The 19772-nt window shown below is 39.6% G+C and overlaps 1 protein-coding gene across 2 annotated transcripts in view; it reads left to right on the top strand.

Annotated features, from left to right (window-relative positions):
* Positions 1 to 19772, top strand: part of CDH13 (cadherin 13) — a 440631-nt gene that overhangs the window by 152432 nt on the left and 268427 nt on the right. For both annotated transcript variants that reach the window (XM_030955918.1, XM_030955917.1), the window contains exon 3: positions 2360 to 2568. In XM_030955918.1, coding sequence (XP_030811778.1) covers positions 2360 to 2568 — 209 coding nt within the window. The remainder of the gene's footprint in view (positions 1 to 2359; positions 2569 to 19772) is intronic.

Genomic DNA, 19772 nt, shown 5'->3' with positions numbered 1-19772 from the left:
AGTCTATTAAAACACCTCCATAAACCCAACATCAGCTGCAAAGGGTGGTTTTTCACCCGGCAGGCTTTGCTCAGGGACCTCCCCTCAAAACCCTGCTGTGGGCACAAGACCCTTCCTGGAAGCAGTTCCCAGCCTGGGAGTGTGGGCACCAGCACACTCTGAGAACTCTGAAATTGCTTTAAGCTGCTGCTGCTCCCAAATTCAGTGGTTTTCCCTCCTGGTTCTCCTTCAGTACAAGACTTTGCAGGCAGGATGTGCCACCTGACAGCCAGAGATAGGTTTGTCTGGAGAGCCTGCAGTGTCTGAAGGAAAAGAGGTTTTGTTTCTTTTTTATTTATAATCCCTCTTGCTTTCAGCAAAATTCAATGCAACACCAAATGAGCTGATGAAATTCTGGTTTTCTGTCCCGCTGTGAATCCAAGGATTCTTCTCTTGCCCTACAGTAAAGTGGAGGAAATGGGAGCAGTTTTTAGTTAAAAACATGTAATTGAGCTGAAGCCTCGTGCAGCAGCAGATCCTTCAGCTGCTGGAGGAGTTTTTCTGCCAGAGCCCATGGTGTCTGTCAGAGAGTTTGGGCTCTCCTCAGGAAGGGAATTGTCTGGTGTGAATTCACAGGGTCATGGCTTCATGGGGTGGTTTTAATTTTGTCTTGTTCTCAGCATCCACGTCTTTTCTAATTGGCAATTAAATTCATTTCTCCCAAGTCGTTTCTGTTTGGCCAGTGATGGTAATTAGTGAGTGACCTCCCTGTCTTGATCTTTTCCATCTTTCTCCTCAGTTCTGCTGAGGTGGGGGAGTGAGAGGGTCGCTGGTGGGAGGCTGGGAGCAGCCCAAGGCCAACCCTCCATGCTTGCTTTGGTAAACAGTGCTTCACATCTCTTCTTGTGCCTTATTCTGTTTGAATGCTTGAGACTTTGGCATTGTTTAATTGTTAATCCAACCCATCTCATCAACATTCATCATAAAATGAAGTTGTGAATTCTGGAACCAGAGATGGTTCTTTTTCTCTGTGGTGTTGTGCTTTGGGATTGCATCCCAGGGAATGCCCAGGTAGGAAGGATGTCCATGAGGTCCTCTGGCAGCCCTGTCTTCATGTTGTTCTGCCTGGAGAGAAATACAGAATTTGATGAAGAGGATTTCTGTGTAATTGCCAGGAGTGTTGAGTGGCCACCCACCATGAGACTGTTCCCGTGCTTTAGGACCAGTTATAGAAATTCCACAGTCAGGAAGAGTTTAGGGATTGGCCACGAGAGACTCTGAGATTGTTTCTCTTCCTTTAAAAAAAATGCCCCAGTACAAGAAGTGTATACAGTGAATTTAAACAATTACGTCAAGTATTTTATTTTGTAGTAAAACTCCATTGTTGTTGATTTTATGTAGCTGGTAACACCGTCTGTAGCTTTTTTCTGAAATTGTAATGCAGTTTTTAAAGATCCAGGGGAAGTGAAATGTAAAATAAAAATAGTGAGAGCATACAGGTAAATGAAAATCTGCAGCAGCAGTAACTCTAGGAGGAGGTAGGGAATACAAAACAGGTTGTCTGCAGAAAAACCTTTCACATGCAAATATATTGTTCAGAGACGTCAAAACCTGAAAAGTTCATTTAGCAATTGCAAGTTTGTGGTGAAGATCTCTTACTGATATAGCTGGTAGTTAAATCACTAATATTTTATCCAGTATTTTGTGCAAAATTACTCAGAGAAGAAATTTCAGACAAAGTCTCAAATCTTTGTGCTTTAGGAATATTTTCCTCTTTATGCCAGCTTTCCTAAATATTTTAAACTTTTCATGTAAAGTGCACACTTTACATGGAAAGTTTAAAGGAAAAACAAAGGATTTTTGACAGCTACTGTTCAATTAAAAGTTCTCACAATCCTTAGATACAGAGCAGCTCATGGGCGGTGTGACGATCCTGGCAGTAAGAAATGTTAGAGTTGTTTTTCAGTTTTATAAAACTTTTGCAGTAGCCTGGGGCTGAATATTCTGTAAACAACCAGTGCTGAGCCTAAGGATGTACTGGATATCTGAAAGCACTTTGCCACAGAAGAGCCTTTGGGGGTCCTGGGCTATGATGAGGACCACAACGAGGTCTGATCCAAAAAGGCTCATGTCCAAAGTGTTTGATTTATCTGCCACCCAGTTAGACTGGTCAAAGCCTCTTCATCTTCCTTTCCTTCATTCATATATTTCTTTATGAAGAAGAATCAAAAAAATATAAAATTTCTTTGAAAGTTTTTTCCTTTGAGAGGCATTTCTTCCCAAATCTGTAGACAAGCTAATAACATAAAGATATCTGAAGCTTGCGTTCCAAAGTTGATACTTACAATGTGTTTTTTCCTTTTTTTCTTTTCACCCCCAGTGAAATTTGATGACTGCCAGGGGAACAACAAATTGAACTTTGAAGTTTCTAACCCAGACTTTAGAGTGGAACTCGATGGGAATTTGGTTGCACTCAAGAATGTATCAGAGGTTGGCAGAGCCTTGTTTGTGCACGCGCGGTCGGAGCACGCCGAGGATATGGCAGAAATCTTCATTCTTGAAGCAAATGAAAAACGTGGTGCATTAAAGGTAAGAGAAATACCAAAGATTAAAAAAAAAAAAAAAGGGCCAAGGAGATGCTGCTGCTAAATATTTACATGTGTCACCTAGGATTGTAGGCAATTTTAATCTGTGAGCAGAGATCAAAATCAGTCTTCAATGCAGATATTGCTGTAACATTTTAGCTCTTGGTTTAATTTGTAATGCAGATTTCCTGGGTTGAGGAAGATGTATTACATCTTCAGGTGGGGATGCTAAACATTCATAAAGACTTTATTCAAATGAAAGAGCCCAAGTATGAAAATTGACTGCTTCTTCCAATGTATGTTATGCCAGGTAATCACACTTTGGCCACAACTAAAAATGGAAAATCATAGTTTAAATGTGTAATTTAGAATTTACAGAACCTTCACATTTTACTCCAAGTCTAAGTGCATGGGAATGAATTCTGTGTAATTTAAATTTTCATATTGGTCTGCTTATCTGACATTGTTAGTGGTAAACTGCTTAAACGTCTGCACACAAACAGGGACACACATTTACACTCTGTCTCTGTACCCTGCTGATTTTTGTTCTGCTCTGTCCACTGAATGTTTTGTTCTTTCTTTCCCCCTCCTGAATTTCAGTGTAAAACCTCATCCTTAGCGGGATAAAGCACTTCAGAAATTGAATTGAATTATTATAAATTGAATTATTATAAATGGATTTATTTACTTCACACACCTGCAAGTAACAAAAGGAGATGTGAGATAGCTTCATTTTTGTGTCCTGGCATTTAGGAGAGAGGCAGGCAAGGCAGTGGCTCACTAGGTAATTAAGCCTGGTACCTTTCCAGACCTATAATTTCACAGAGGTATAAAGAAACTTTGATAAAAATGACTGATCTGCTGTCTTGATTTGGTATTTAGACATTCAATTGCCAGCATTCTCCTTATATTCCCAACAATATATTAGTATAACTTAAGTCTTTCATTATAAAAACAAATTATCTTGAGGAGAAAGGCTGAACAACTTTCGGAAAGTCCGTGACTGAGGAAAGGTTTTGCTCTGCACTTTAAGCAGCACACCATGTGAATATGGATTGCCAGCAGGAAAGAACCAGAATGTGTAACTGCAGAAAGCTGATCAGAACACTGAAATGGAATTTAATTTTATTTAAATATGCTGTTTCTTCACAAAATTAAATTTTAACACAGTCATACTCGAGGGAGTCTCTTACGTGGAGGAGCTGTGAGTTTAGGACCACAGACTGCCAAATTCAGAGTAGGAAAGCTACACTTGAGGAACAAGCTGGGCACCTGGCTGTCCTGTGCCTCAGAATAGCAAGCCTTGCTCCTTCTGGTGCATTCACGAGAATGTTCAAATGGTTTTATTTTGAAACCTTAGGAGCAGTTTGAAAATGGAGATTATCATTCTCTGGTTAGAAGTTACTAAAACCACTGAGGAGTTTGAGACGTCTCTGACAGGAGGTCTGGAGTTAAACCTCAAGGGATTGGTTTATGTGTGAAGATCTGACTCTCTGAGAATCACATTCTGAAGATTTATTCTGGTTTTCTTAGAGAAGCAGCCCTTCCATATATGTGAGGAGAGATATTCTATGGAAGTTACAATCTAGGGGAAACCTTGTCAGCCATTCCATGGAAGTTACAATCTAGGAGAGATCTTGTCTCATGAGCTGGAATTACAGGATGTGTTTTTGCACAGATTATGACAAGCTCTGCCAGTGACTTTTTGTCTTTACATCCTGTTTGGGTTCTGGGGAGTCTCTCCTCAGAATGTTCCAGCAATATTAATTGTTGTCTAGTGTGGAAATCTCTCTCCAGACTACATGTGAAAGCCAGAGCTGCTTTGGCCCCACTCCTGGATTCTGTTCCAACCACTTTGTGTTGTTTCAAAGAGAGAAAACCAGTCTAAATCAGGTATATTCTGCCACTTGCCAGCCTTTCCTCACAGGTGACAATATCACAACATCATCTCAACCTGCATTCATCACCTCTCTCTGGATTTTGACATTCAGCCCATAACCAGCTGATTACCCATTTCAGGTGGGATTTAGTGTCTGCAATGCCATTGTGAGTTACATGATGCCTTAATGTGTCCTGGGAAATCCATCTAGTGAGAATCACCCCTCCTTCAAGGGAATATAAAAATCTCTGGGGCCGGCTGTCCTGCTCTGGCCTCACCCAGTCCTCTGTAGCTGTTTAACCAATATTTCTTCCCAACCTTTTTCATCTATTTGCCTATTTTAAACACCACACAGACAGTGTTGTCTTCCTGTTTGTCATACTTGAGAAGGATATAAAGACTGCAGCGTCCTATCTAAAGTGATTTCATGATAAATTTGAACTTAATCCTGTACTTTTGCAGTCTAAATGTGTCAGCACAGAAACAACAGAACTGCTCCATCTGTTTATGCAAGGAGCCTTGGCTAAGAAATGCTCAGATGGAACCTCAGTAATTCAGCATAATTCTGTGGGGTTAAGATGAGCACATGCTGGAGCAGTGCTTAGCATTCAGTACTTAGAGAACTGCACCTTGTCTAATTAGGGGATAAGTAGTTCTTAAGTATTTCCCCACTGCCAGCAACTGCCATTTCTTTTCTGAAAGCATGTAACCTACATCTGTGAAATCCCATTGTTAATGCTGCTAATTGCAGGTTCCCAACGCGTTTGGGAATGGCTCTCAACAATGATTTCTGATGTGCTGACTGGCACTCCTGTCGGAGCCTAGGAACAGAGAGGAGCTCCTAAAACTTTCTGATTGCTACCAACCATACTTTGGATGAATATGGAAATTATTTAGGGGTGCAATCTGGAGTGTGCAGAAAAGCTTTTGGTATTCTGCTGGTGAAGGGGTGCAGTTCTTGCCTGGAAAGATGGGGGATGATTCCAGCTGGCCTCACCAATCTGTCCTATGTGATTAACTAAATTAACTTCATGGCCAGAGTATAATCAGTGGCTGTTGGAATACCACTTAGTATTTAACTGTTATTTGCATCTGAAGGGCCTGTTTTCCTCCTCTTCTGCCAGAAGCATAATAGACCTGCAGAGCCTGCAGCTTTCCATCCAGGGGTGGCCATGGCTATAATATGGGCAGAGGTGATTCCTCAATCACGGGCCAGCTTGGCCATGGTCACACAATCTCCTGCAGGAGCAGGTACTGCATTGCTGCTTTCCCTCATGTCCACGTCTAACATACCCTAAACCCCATCAATCTCTGCTACAGATATTCACACATGCTGAAATCTGCCCATCAGATTCCACACTGGATTCCAGATCAGACTCCAGCTGGAATTGCTTTCTGCAGCCTGCTGGATGTGCCTCCTCCCTCCTGTGATTTTGGATAGATGTACTGGTCTCTATCTTGACAGAGAGGAATATTCCCAAAAATCTGCTGTCATTTCTGAGAGGCTTTTGAATGTGAGTGCACAGAAGAGCCTGTGGCAGGTGGAACAGTTAACTCTTTAACAGTTTTATGCCTGTACACCCTTGGAGCCTGAGGCAATCAGTGCTCAGTGAAAAAGAAGAATTCCACATGTATTCCCTACGGAGCAGTGCTGGTGAGCAATGGAACTTTCCTGTGAGGAATGCTACTCACTTCCAAAAATTTAGAAAAGTTTATTAAAACCTTCTCAAAAACACAACAGAAGACTGAATAGAGAAAAAATTATGACCCCATGAGCAGGTGATTTTCCCCACCATGTGCTCACCCACACAATGGAGGTTTCACCTCTGAACCCTTTAGCCCCTCCCAAAATTCTGTCCATTGACTCCTTCTCTTCTGTCCAGTGGTGGAAATCACTTCCTTAAATCTTTTCTGGAGGTCAGGTGCTGCCACAGTAATGAGCCAACCCTCCCAAATTGTCCCAAACCCAGGCAACTCCCTGATAACAACACAAGGGGGGGTAAAACATGGCTATAAACCTATAAAACTTCTCTTAACATAGATACAGGATATTTGCTTTTTAATTGTGAGAGCCAACCATCCAATTCCTCATCTATCACATTCCCCATGGAGCAGTGTTGGGATGTGCCTTCCCCTGCCTGTGCCCTGCTCTGACAGCGTTTGCTTGATGCCCTCTCACACAGTCAGGACTGGAGTGCTTGGGGATATTAAGAAAAAAGAGACCTGGAAATGTTTTGATTCACCCAGAATTCCCCAAATGAACTTTGGATTCATTCTGAATAATTCAGAGAATTGCTAAGCCTCAAATCCCTAATGGAAAAATAAATCACTCATAAACCCTAGTTGAGGAGAAAATCGCTGAGCCAATGACTGGCAGCATTCTCTTCTTTTTTAAACTTGTGTCTTGTCCAATGCTTGATCCCTGCTTTGTTTTATGGAGAAAGTAGGACAACTGAAAGTTGGAAATTTTGTCTTATCTGAACATGTGTCCAGACATTAGAGGATTTATGTATTTATTGAAAGAGTCAGGTTTTGTGGAAAGCAGAAAGCGTAGCCAGGCTTTTTTAGAGCCTCATAATAAATGGTGAGTTGCAAAAGGTGGCAAGCTGAGACTTGAACTTTGTCCTCCAAGGCTAAATAAAATGGTGTCTGCTGGTCCTGGTCCCCCTCTGAAATCTAGAGCTGGTTTTAATGAACATACCCTCAGCGTACTGAGAGCTAAAAGGAAACCTTGGGACACAATCTGTCTCTGCCTCTCTGTGTTGGCAGCCTTTATTTTTTTTCCTTCCCCACAGCAAAGGGAGTTATTTGGAACTTTTATTTGTTACACCATTACAGACACAGGGTGAGAGGTGGAGGGGAGTGAGATATCAAGAGTCTGGCACCAGAGCAGATAAGAGGGCAGGCAGATATTCAGAAATTCCAGTCTGGTAGTAACTTCACTGCATGGTGCTCAGCAGTCTTCCATACAGAAGGATGAAATGATTAAATAGAAACTGTCAAACCCTCAGGACACATTTCAGGCACTAGATAGAAAAGGAAGAGGAGAAAGAAAAGAAGAGATACGGGTGAGGAGCATACCCAGAGACAGCATGTTGTAGACAAAGTTTAAAGCCATCTCCAGCAGCAGCTCAGACTGAAGGAAATGAAGTTGCCCCAGCGCTGTTACTTTGTCCAGTGCACTTTGTACCAGCCAGGGGCTGGGCAGAAGCTGCTGCTTTTTTTTCCTTTGTCAAATCACTGCTTTTCCCAATGCCAGCACTCAGCTGTGTTTGTTACAGCAGTGACAGAGCCTCAGCAGCCTGGCTGGAAACTTCCAGCAGACCCAAATTCTCATTCCTACCAAGCCTCTGCCTTTTGTGCAAGCTGCTTTCTGCCTGTGCATGTTTCCTAAAGTATCAAACAGAAATAATGAAACTAAGCTCCTTGGATTTAAACCTTAGCATTTCTTGTTTGTGTCTTGCTCTCTGCTTAGCCCCACAGGATAGAGATTGCAAATATTATGGATATGAGATAAAAAGTGCCTAGAGCCTTAAATCCTACATGTATGGCTTTCTGCCTTAGAAAGATGATAACGGATCAATAATCTTATTATGAATCAGGATTCTCTCACAGCAGAAAATATTCAGGCAAGGAAGTGTGAATAGTTGAGTTTAGTCATCTGGCAATTCAATAAGTTATTTGGAAAATAAGATCAAGAATCAGCCTCTCTGATATAGCAGGCAATCGTTCCCATTAACGTATATTAGCATTTTTCTGTTTAGAACAGAATTCCAAATAGGCTGAAAATGACTGTGCAGAGGTATGGAGATGGACTCTCATATGAGATATTGACAAACAGGCTCCAAGAGCTCCATGTTATTAGATTTTGCATATAGCAGTTGCAGCAGAAAGGGATGCACTGCATAAATAAAATACCATGTTTTGCATTTAATTTTAAGGCACAAAATAGAATAAGTCACAGAGGGTGCATCAATGCCTATGATACGTTTGAGTTATTATATTGATCAAAACTGTGTACAGAATACCATTTCCAGAAAAGCTGAGGAGATCCCTTGCCTTCAGATATGAAAGTGTCCTCCAGGCATATAAAGAAGGATTTTCTTAAAGATCAAACAACAAAAAAAGTCATTTTCTCACTGTTGTGTTCAGTTTGGCAGAAAGTTTAACCTATTAACATTATCCTAGCCATTAAGTTATTCAGTTGTTATCACTCCTGTTACTTTTGTTATCATACTGCAAACACATATTGACTTGGAATTCATGCATAAAAGCTGAGGTAAAAGTGATCTTAGAATTTAATACCTGTGTATTGGTGGCATTTTTGTAAATGACTTTTCTGTGCTATAATCACCACTGAATAGATATTTTTTCTTTTAAAGTCTGCAATGCTACTTTTTGAATTGCACAAAATACATCTCAATTAATGTCAATGAAAGCAAGAGCTTGTTCTCAACAATGGGTCATTCTCTAGTGTCGTTTAGCTGCCTTTTAAAAGATATTTTTATAAAAATCCTCTGTGCAGACCACTTGCTGTCGCAGAAACAACAAAGAGCTCCTTTTATATCAGAAATCTCCTCAACCTCTCTTTTCCACAGAAATTCCAGTCACCTATTTTCCCATTTTATCCCTCAGCCTGATCCAGAACCTGCTGAAATGATCAGAGTCCAGAGGGTTTCAGCTGAAGCCCTGGGAGCAGGAGTTGTGCCTGGCAGTGCTGTGCCCTTTTGCGGGGCAGTTTTTGGGCATCCCTGCAGTCCCCCCCAGAGCAGCTCTGATTTGCTGGACACCCACATTTCTGCAGCCTCCCCTCACCTCCAGTGCCAGGCTTGCTCTTCCTCAGGCCTGCACTGAATTTGCCCTTCCCCAGCACCAAGGAAATGCAGGTTTCATATACACTGGCTCTGGAGTTTGCTCTGACAAAGATCCATTTATCTGAGAATTATTATGGTGCCAAGAGATGTGGCAGTTGCCATAGCAACAATTACATATTGTGTTGAATACCAGGGTAAATGCTATAAAGAACAGGAGCCACTGGTGGTTTTCATTAATTTAATGTTCCTTTTTTGGACAAAGTGTGACTCATAAGTTTATTCACTGTGTGTGTAAGTGCCTAGATCAAATGTGTGGGCTCGCTTTCCTCCTCTTTCCCTCAGTGTGCAACTTCAGCATGTAAATGAGAAGTACTTGATTATTTAAGGAGAGAAAAATGGTCTTATAGACTGGAAACATGAATAATTGCCTGTGAAACAAGAAGGTGTTAACTTCCCTGAGTGTTCAGTGCCTCTCTGTGAGTAATCTACATTCAGATTCCATGTGAGCCAGGATGTAGTTATCCAGGAAAAGGGACTTTGTGCTCCTCAGTAGCAAGGAGGGCTAAGAACTGAATGTGTTTAGCAGTGATTCAAAGGTGAAATTAGATTATTTTTCAGACAAACACAGACCTTGTTAACGATTTCAAATTATTTAGAGACTAATGTGAAATGACAGGCAAAATTCTTTGCAATGAATGTATTTTATTAAAAACCAGTTACAAACAGATTTCCTTTCAGCCCTGAGCTGCATTTTGGTTGCTCAGCTGGTTCTCCCTGCTGCAACAGGTACCAGGCTTGATGTGCTTCTGGTGGAAACTTCAGTTTTTTGTGGAAACTCAGAACCAGATGCAGTTCTAGAATGCACCAATTTTATTCTGTTTTCTTTTAAAACACAGCGAGATCTTATCCTCCATCCATAAGACCTGATGGCAAAGCTTCCACAAACCTCCATGAAACACTTCTCAAGGATTGTAAAGTCTTGTATTTGAACTAAAATTGATTCTGGCACATAATGCCAAGAAAATACCTATTTGCTTCTTGTGACTAAAACATTTTATGAGAGTTTGAATGGTGGATTAATTATCTGAAGATGTTTTGAATTTAATTAGCTTCTCTTTATGATCTTCTACATTAACTGTCCTTTATCCATAAAAAGAAAGAATCCACAAAATCCACTACATGTTGTGGACCAGTGACAAACCATCATGCATTAGCATATAATTTTTTTTTCCAGTATTTTTCATTGTGAGTTTGCCTGGAAGTATTCTAGTACAGACAAACTGTGCCAATCCTATGCCATAATCTTCAGAGATTGATGGAGTTCTATGGAAACTCATGCCAGAGGTGTGGGGAACGTTTAAAGAAATTTGTGAAAGAAATTTAAAGAAACCCTTTGTAAAAGGTTTAAATTTAAAATTCATGTAGTAAATGAGGATATAAGTAAGAAAGCAAGAGGCTAAGCATGATTTAGTAGAACATTAGGTGGGATCATAAAGGATAAGTAGATTTCTCTTAGGATATGTAATATCTTTCATTTATAAAGTGGCTTTCATCCTGTAAGATCCTCGAAGAGCAACTATTAAGTACATGGGGACAGAATGTGTGTGTGCTTGTCTTAATACAAACATCTCTAAAAAGAGGCATTTGCATAGATATCTTTATTTTTGATACTTATTTCATAACAGTTTTTCACATCAGGGCAGGAACAGAGTCTTCTTAAACGAGGGATTAGGGAAAAGGAGCTGGCAATTTTGAATGATCTCAGAATTGCCATGACAGCCTTAATGTCCTCAAATCCATCATGAAAAAGAGATGTTACAGAAACCAGGAGAATGTGTGCAGCTGAGGGTAGAGAAGAAAAATTGTCCATTTATTCCATGGCTGTTCTTTCATCCAGCACCATGAATGATGCAGTTGGTGCGCCACAACCACCCCAGATCCACCCAAGAACTCTCAGATTTATTAAGGAACAGAGGCAGTTCCAAGAGGAACTCAAACTGAGTTGTGCCCGAAACTAAGCTCAAGGTTTTTTGGGGGTTTTTTGGGGGTCAGAGACACAAAATATTGCTGGTGTTTTCCCACTATCTGCTTCTCCCTCAGCTTCCAGAGGCAGCATGGATTTGAGAGAGCCATGATAAATTACTGACATGAAAAGACGATTCCCTGAGTAAGAGTTTAGCAATTTCTGTCCACTGGACACATCAAGAAGAATCTCTAATGATTGTCCCAATGTTTCCATGCTGATTTCCACAATCCTAAAGGAACATTTATTATGGTTATTACAGTAACACCTATCTCAGCACACATCTTAAACATTTAATGGAGCATCACAGGATAAAAATCTACATTTGTCCTCCCCCAAGAATTGATTCTGCCATTGCAAGAACAGATGGCTTCTTTCGGACCTAAAATTCCTTATTTGTTGATCATTACAATTTTGATGCTTTGATGGTTATTTCTTTGCATCTTACTTTGCAGCTAGTTTTCTTTTTTAAATACCTAGAACAACTTGACAACTTGAAGAATGTCAGAGTTAAAGCTTAGAGCAATTTGGTGTCTTCATAATAAACAACTCTGCTAATGCTTGCAGTCATCTTGGAGTTATTAATCATCCATCCCCTTGCTTATTTCACCACCAAATCAAACTGAATAACCTTTGCATTAAGCAGTTCATCTGTCTGAGAAAAAAAAAATAGTTTTGCTACTTGGTTTATACAGTTTCTCACTGAGAGGGCACCTGAGGTTGTGATTGCACAGGAAGAAAGTGCAAATCTAAAATCTCTCTAATGGTACCAATGGTTTTGCAGAATATTTGATGTGGCCAGGTAATGTCAAGGCAGTGTGGATGGACTGGTTTGGTTTGGTTTGTCTCAAAAAGGGTCAAACGTGTGACATGACCTGTGTATTTGTAAATGGAAGCTTGGAGTCTTATTTGTGTGCGTGGATTTCAGATTAGACATCTCTCCTATGAATATAAATGTACAAATGATCAGATTTTATGGAGCCTTAAGGGCTCTGCTAATAAGGAGCATCACAGACTTCAGCATTTTCATACTCTCCTGATGGACAAAATCTTTTCAGAACTACTAGAACAAGTGTGCAAAATATATCCATCAGATGAAGATTTACAGCTAGCAGACCTATTGATGATAATCTATGAGTTATTAAAACCCATAAAAACCCAATTATCTTTCTTTAATTCTTCTAGAACCCATCTGATGCAGTATGTTAAATTACTAAATGTTTGCTGGGCTTTTATTACAGTATTAAACACTGTTGCACTGTAGAAAGTTTTATCCTCTAATCACCAGGGAAAAGGTGATCATATAAGTTGGTTTTTTTTTTAATCTGGAAGACCAAACCAAACTTCCATTCTCAGATATTGGCACAGAAAGTTTTTGTCCAGGGGTTTCAATGGTGTGATCCCATGAAGAATTGGGAGATGATGGAGGCTTTATACCTGCACTGATATCAGGGTGCATTGGTATTATCTGAATTTTTTACCAACCCAAAAAGAACACTAGCAAGAAATCAGTTCATGTTTGCACTACTGATGCAGCTTAAAAGGCTGTATCAAAATGCAGAGGGCTCCCTTCAAGCCCAGCAGGGTGGTGATAAGGCAGCACGTCACCTCCCTGGAACAGGGGCCTCAAGTGCTCTCCAGAGCCAGATCATTTTGATTTGGATATTGTTGAACTCAGGGACAAAAAAGTCCAATAAATACAAAATTCCTGATTGGCTGACAAATACTATGCATTGCAGTTTCTTCTCTGCACAGAGAGAATATTCTCATACCCGTGACTTTTTCCTTTTTCCCAAAGATGAAATAAAAATTCAGCTACTTCTGCTTGAAAAGACACTGCTGACTGCTGAAAGATGTGCTGGTGACAAAACCCCTGGTGGGAGGGCCCAAGTTACTCAGGGATTTACTCCAGCCTGGCAGCATCTACAACAAGAATATTCCCACTAAATCTGTTCTTATTGCTGCCCTTGCTGCAAACTCTCAACTCTTGCCGCAGATGAAAATGATTATTACAGTAATACAGTGTGTTTGCATGAATCCTGCCAGTCCTTTGTAGCAGAGTGGCCTGCTAGAAATAAAAAAAACCTTAGATCAAATTTCTGGTTTGGGAGATGGAGATTTCATTATTTCTTTTGCTACTACCTTAGTCAACTAATTCAGTTCTGGACTAATTCTGTTCTGTCATTGATTATATCAAAGCCTGAACCTCCAAACTGAGAGGTTCATTGGAACTGCTGATGTTTTATTTCCAGCTATGTCTGTGGAAACATGACTGATACATCAGTGTGGAATATCAAGGAGACCCTTTAACACATGTTCTGTTCAGTGCCAATATTGTAGTTTTGGGTTGAGAAACATGAAAGAGTTATAGGAATATATATATGTATAGATTGGGACAAAAAAAAGTAACAATAATTGACAATTTTTCAACAAAGTCATGTTCCTGCATGACTTAAAATTGATACAGTTGACTGTTCTATCCACTCTGCTTCAATAACAACTGTAATTTGGTGCTAAAATTTTTTATTTGTTTGTCCCACTTTTAGTTTTCAGTGGAGTTGAATTGTTTCAGCAACAGGTCAAGGGCAAAACTGGCAGCTCTCAGGCCTCATCCCTTGTGTGGATGTGCAGGACAGCCTGAGAACCTTTCTGGCTTTATTTGCAGACAGCTTCATTTTCCCTGTGCTGCTGTGTTGTGTTGTCCTACCATGATTTTCTCTCTTTCCCTCAACTTCCAACAACCACCCTTTTGAAGCTGGCTTGGTCATTAAAGCCAGACTTGACCCTCAAAATTGACCCTCAAATCAAGAATTCAGGCAGAGGTAAGGAGAGGGATGTTAAAACTTTAGTTTAAAGATTTAAAGTCAAAGCTGGGGGAGATCTGGCTCTGAATTTGGCTCACATCTATAACACTCAAACTCATCACTGACAAAGCTACACGAGTGTGTGAGCAAGGCTTGGAGCTTTAAGTTACAGGGCTGATTTTAGGCCTGATTATTCACAAAACCGTGTAATTAATCTGTCATAGGAAAACACAGCAAGCATGCACCAAATGCAATCCCCATTAAGTCAACAGGAGTCATTCCACCAGCTTTAATGAGCTTTGAATCCACTCATAAATCTGCTGTGAGGAGTGTCCAAATCAGAATTTATCTGGGGGTGACCTTGATGTTAATTGTTAGTGCTTCCATGTTGTTTAATTGCCAGGAAAGCTGAATGCATTAGTGGGACTATCATATGGTATGGTCCTTTCTATTGGATACTATTAGCATCAAGTTGATCTATGTAATATTAATTGTGCATAATGTTAGTGGGTAGTCACAGTCTGCCAGTTATATTTTGTGTCTGTGAAACAGGGAAAAAAACCTCTTCAGTTATTTTTAATGTCGCTTCTGCCTTCAGCTGAATCCCTGCAAAATTAATGTTTTTTTGATCAAGCAGCTCTTCAGAGGATCTCAGAAGTTTCACATTTATTCAGTGGCTTTTAATCCCAGATTTTGTGTACTGACTGTAATTACTTTAAAATTATATCTCAAATTTGTAAATAACATAAAGGAGATTCTGTTCAGCCCTATGATGTCTATTAAATTTAACATCTGCCAGAAAAGTTCAATCATCTGTATCCCAAATGGAAACGTTTCCTTCTTTAACACATCATATTTAATTCAATTAGAGGAAAAACATGGGGAATACATTAAAAGTACAAAAGGGAAAGGGTTCCTTTAATTTTTGTCTACTAAACAGAAAAGTAGATGGTTTACTTGAGGAACATAATTACTGTAGCTTCTAGTGATATAAAAATATGGAAGAGTTATGGTTGGAGGACTGGGGGAGAGAAATTATTTGTTTTATTTAATGGCTTTCCAAATTTCTTGTCAGTGCTGCTAATTATTGTGTCTTTTCTTTTTGTTGGCACTCAGTGCATTAGGCTGCACTTAGGATCATTTTATTAATGGGAAATATGTTTCTGAACAATTGTGAATTAGATAAGTGGCTTGATTAAAACTCATTCTTTAAAACTATAAAATGAGAAAATAACGTGAATTAACCTCAAGTCTAGACAGTGGGAAGATAAGACTGGTTTCCAGTGAGGATGTGTGCTTAGAGGAGTGAAGGGAGGGCAAAAAGCCTCCTGCATTGGCATTTCTGCTTCAAAAATTGTGGCTTTAGGAAATACATGCAGGAAATACAGCAAAGAGCTTCTAGAAGGAAACCCAAGCTGGGCAAAAGGAAGAAGGGTTACTACTGACAGTCTTCACTTTGATACCTCTCTGTGTCTGATCCCTGCAGAAGATGGAGTTACTCAATAAGCATATTACAGGTGGGGTTTTTTTCTTAGTTTGAATAGACAGGTGTCTGCTAAGGAGGAAATCCAAACAAAAAACACCATCTCACACATTTAATCCCAACCTTAACCAAAAAAAAAAATCCACACTTTGGCGCCCCATTAACATCATTGTTATCTAGTCCAAAGAGAGTAATTTGTAATCTTCTGATAACGGATTTAAATGTGTGAAGTGTATTTTTCAAAAATATCAGTGGAACTGTGATGGAATGCTGAGTTCTGTGAGACTCATTTAAGCAGATATCTCTCTCTCTCTAGATATATGTGAATGTGCTACATGGATTTTATCTCAGCTAATAAGCATGAATTATACATTCTTAAATGCTACTTCCATTTATCAAGCTGAATGTTGTTTAAAAAAATCTGAAAAAAACAAAAAAAGTTTAGAATATTTTAACTTTCACCATGGGATGACAAGTACCTTAATTCACTGCAATAATTGTCTTATAAAAATGGCATGCTAAGCATGTTTTTCCACCAGAAATTTTCATTTTGATTCTCAATATTTCATATCTGACACTGCGCTAAATGAGAACACGGCTTAACAGTTGATATTGATTTGCACGTCATTTTTCATTTCACTTTCCTATTCAAAAGGAATCAGTGCTGACAAGTTAATGAACTCCAGCTACAAATACAGAGATAAGCCATGGGATAGGTTTAGTACCTGCCTTGTTCTAATTACGAGAGGTTTTCTTTAGGTGGCTGTTTCATCTTCACTACAGGGAAACTGGAATAAAGTGACTGTCAACAAAGCAGACACTTGGAAAAGTGACATAGTACAGGGCCATTTATAGAACCTTTAAGCAACTCTACATCAATTTATCCCAGTATTTTTAAGTATTTAATATTTACAGGTGGAATACAATTTAAATGAATGAGTCCTAGAGCTCTATGTTGAATAATGACTCATAAAACAATGCTACTTTATATAATCTATTTTTAAATTAACTTTTGGTATAAATTAATAACTTTGGACAGTGGCAGTAGAGATCAGGACTGTAGAACCAGCTCTCAAAACATTTATTTCTCTGAACTTCTTTGTACACCTTTTGCTCCTGATGTACTTTCAATTAATATACCTGGCATCTAGGAAGTTATTCCAAGTTTAGTTTGTTGTTTTACATGGCTGAATTGGTGAATGTGATTGAATTGGTATTTTGGCTGGTATATCCTGCTGCTGAGAGATATGAGCTGGTCAAACCTCATTCAGAAATACAATCCTATTTTGTAGCCTTAAGGATGGATTTCTTTCATTCATACAACTTGTAGCTGCTTCCAGAAGTACTGCAAAACTGTAAAGCTGAGTTTTACATTAAAACCAACCTGTGGTGTGAGCAACTCTGAAGCACCTTTGGTGCTTTGGAGGAGGAGCAGACTGCGGTACTGCTCTGTGGTGTAAATTTACTAGAAGGTAAATTCTCCACCACCTGGGAATTTTCTATCAGACACTTCCTGCACTGCCAGCAGTGATAGAGATAATTAACCTGACCAGGGAATTTGGCCACCGAAGTCACTTGTGGACTTTTGGAATTAAAGACTCTCTGAATGTTTGCAGGGCTAACAAGCCATGCAGGAATGGAGTGAGGAAGAGAGAGGAGCTGTGGATATTCACTGCCTTGGGCAGCAGATGTCTGTGGTGACCATAAAAGGCAGGGAACAGGGTGTTCCACACTTTCCACCATGGGTTCTCTTCTCAGAAGAGCATGGTGGGGAAGGCTGTGGCACTCTGCCCTGGATTCCAGCCTTGCCCAGCGTTGCTCTGGCAATGGGAACAAACTCTTGGCTCTGGGGAATACTCTGATGCTCTTTGGCCAACCAGAGCAGGGGCATAAACACAAGTTTAAAGCTGTCTTTAAAGAGCTGTGCCTGCACAGTTTGAGACACCAGCTCTGACTCGCTGTCATGCTGATGGTCACAGAGTCTCCTAAATTGGAAGGGACCCGCTGGGATCATCAAAGTCCAGCTCCTGGCCCTGCACAGGACACCCCAACAATCCCCCCCTGTGCCTAGGAGCATTATCTTAGCACTTCTGAACATGATGCTGATGGGCAAAGACAAGGGGCAGTGGTTTCTTGGCTTCAGAGGGCTCTGATTTTGCAGGAGGAAGGAAATGTGCACTTTTCCTCTCTTCTACCCCAAAAAAACCTCAAAACAGCTAAGGAGAATCAGCAGCAATAATGTTATTAAAGATGAGCGATGATAGGTCGAAATGGGTATTTTCCAGATCTTTCCCTAAAATTATTATTCAGGCCTTGCATGGGGATAAGTCTGAGGAAGGATTCATTTCTTTGCCATTTCAGTATCATTCGTGTTTTTGTAACAGGAGAGAAACGTGAAATAACAAAAAGATTGTTCTTTATTCCAAGATTAAAGTTTCAAAAGCTTAAGATTTGAACTTTACTTACATATTTTGAAGAGGCTTGAGAAGCTATTATGCAACCATATCTTTCATTTCAACTACAGTTGGAAACAATACTATCAACACAGCATAAAAATATTGGGTTTATCTTGTTTCTATTTGTATTGCGAGGGTAAATATCTCACAGGACTTCCAACCTAAATTTGCAGGCTCAAGAATTTGGAGATTATTCAGGATAAGCTTCAGACAAGTCTATGAAATCCCAGCTGTTTGGTGCAAATGCAGATTTCCTCATTGAAGTGCAGCCATGCCTGACACGAGCAGAGAGTTCACTTAAAGTCTTTGTTGTTTCCAAAGATAACGAGAGTTTCAGTGTATTTCTTGTATTTCTTAAGAAACTTTAAATACCACCTCAAGGAGGTGGAGGTAGATGGACACAGAGCTGTCAGAATTAAAAATGAATGACAGGAAGAAATTTTGTTTGCATAAATTTTCTAGGAGACAAATTGGGAAGATGGGTAAGGGACAGAGCAGAAGAGAAGTGTAGGATGATAATGAGATAAAAGTTGTGACAGACAGAAGGGGTCATGAAGAGCCCTAAAATTAAAAATAAGAGAAGGAGGGAGGAGAGGGGGGCAGAAGTAGCTGGATGGAAAACGAGAGCTCAGGAAAAAAATAAAGAAAATACTGTATAAAAAATAAATCTATTCTTACAGGTTTCCTCTCTCAAATTGTTCATGCCCCCTCCCTCTGCTTTATTTTCCCTTTGCAGCCTCTGGCATGAGTCTCATAAAACTTCACTAAGATTATAATGCAATACCTTGGCACCAATCTCTCTTGTTTATGTGTCCATTAGTTCAAAGCCACAGACAGGCAATTTATTGGGTATGAAAAATGTCACCTATGGCACCCTCATTTGCATCTGAAAATTGATTTTTGTCGCACTGGGATTTTAGGACAACCTTTTTTGGCAGCCAACATTGCCACAAAGCATAATAAAAATAATTATGTGACCACAAAAGCAGGTGAAGTTCACTGTAAGCTTTAAGTCTCTAGGGAATTGCAGTTGGCAAGGCATTATTGATGAGCTTGTGATCCTTCTTGGTGATTAAATATTGACACCTTAACTTAAAACATTGCTTGAGATTGCCAGAAAAGTGGGTAACAATGTAATGGGACTTGATAGTGTTTACTCAAACATTCCAGCATGATAGCAGAATATTCGTGATGTCACTTGAGCAATTGAACTATTAATTAAGATTTTTTAAAATTGGTAATTACTGAGCTATGGAGTGTTTTTTAAGGGAGTATTGTTAAACACCTTTTGAGGCTCAGTTAAAACATGTCACCAGCTTAGTAATTTTGCATCTGCTAATTCATTAATTCATTTTCTACTTTCTGATGTGTTCGGCTGTTGGAGTTTGCCAAGTTCTTGTCTGTCACTGATGTGATGGTTAATGTAAATGGGAAGGTGTCATTTTCCATTGTGATACTGAAAAACCCTATTAATTATCAGTGTTAAGTTGTTCAAACACTTTCATTAGTTATTTTGGCAAAACAATTCCCCAGGGTGAGATATATTTATATAACGAATTCCTCTAAAGCTGAATCAACCATAAATGGATTATGCAAACTTGTTTCCTTTCTTGTAGATAAATTGTTTTACAGCAGTGTTCATTATGAGAAAGTCCTTTGCCCACTGTAGTACTTAATCAGCACAGAATAATCTACAGCTTCAGTTTCAATGCTAAAAAGGCACCATTCTTTAATATGAATCCAACTTTT

Source organism: Camarhynchus parvulus, chromosome 11, assembly GCF_901933205.1.
Source record: "Camarhynchus parvulus chromosome 11, STF_HiC, whole genome shotgun sequence".
Lineage (NCBI taxonomy): Eukaryota > Metazoa > Chordata > Aves > Passeriformes > Thraupidae > Camarhynchus > Camarhynchus parvulus.
Note: the sequence above shows the minus strand (reverse complement) of the source record. Positions and strands in the feature narration are given on the sequence as shown.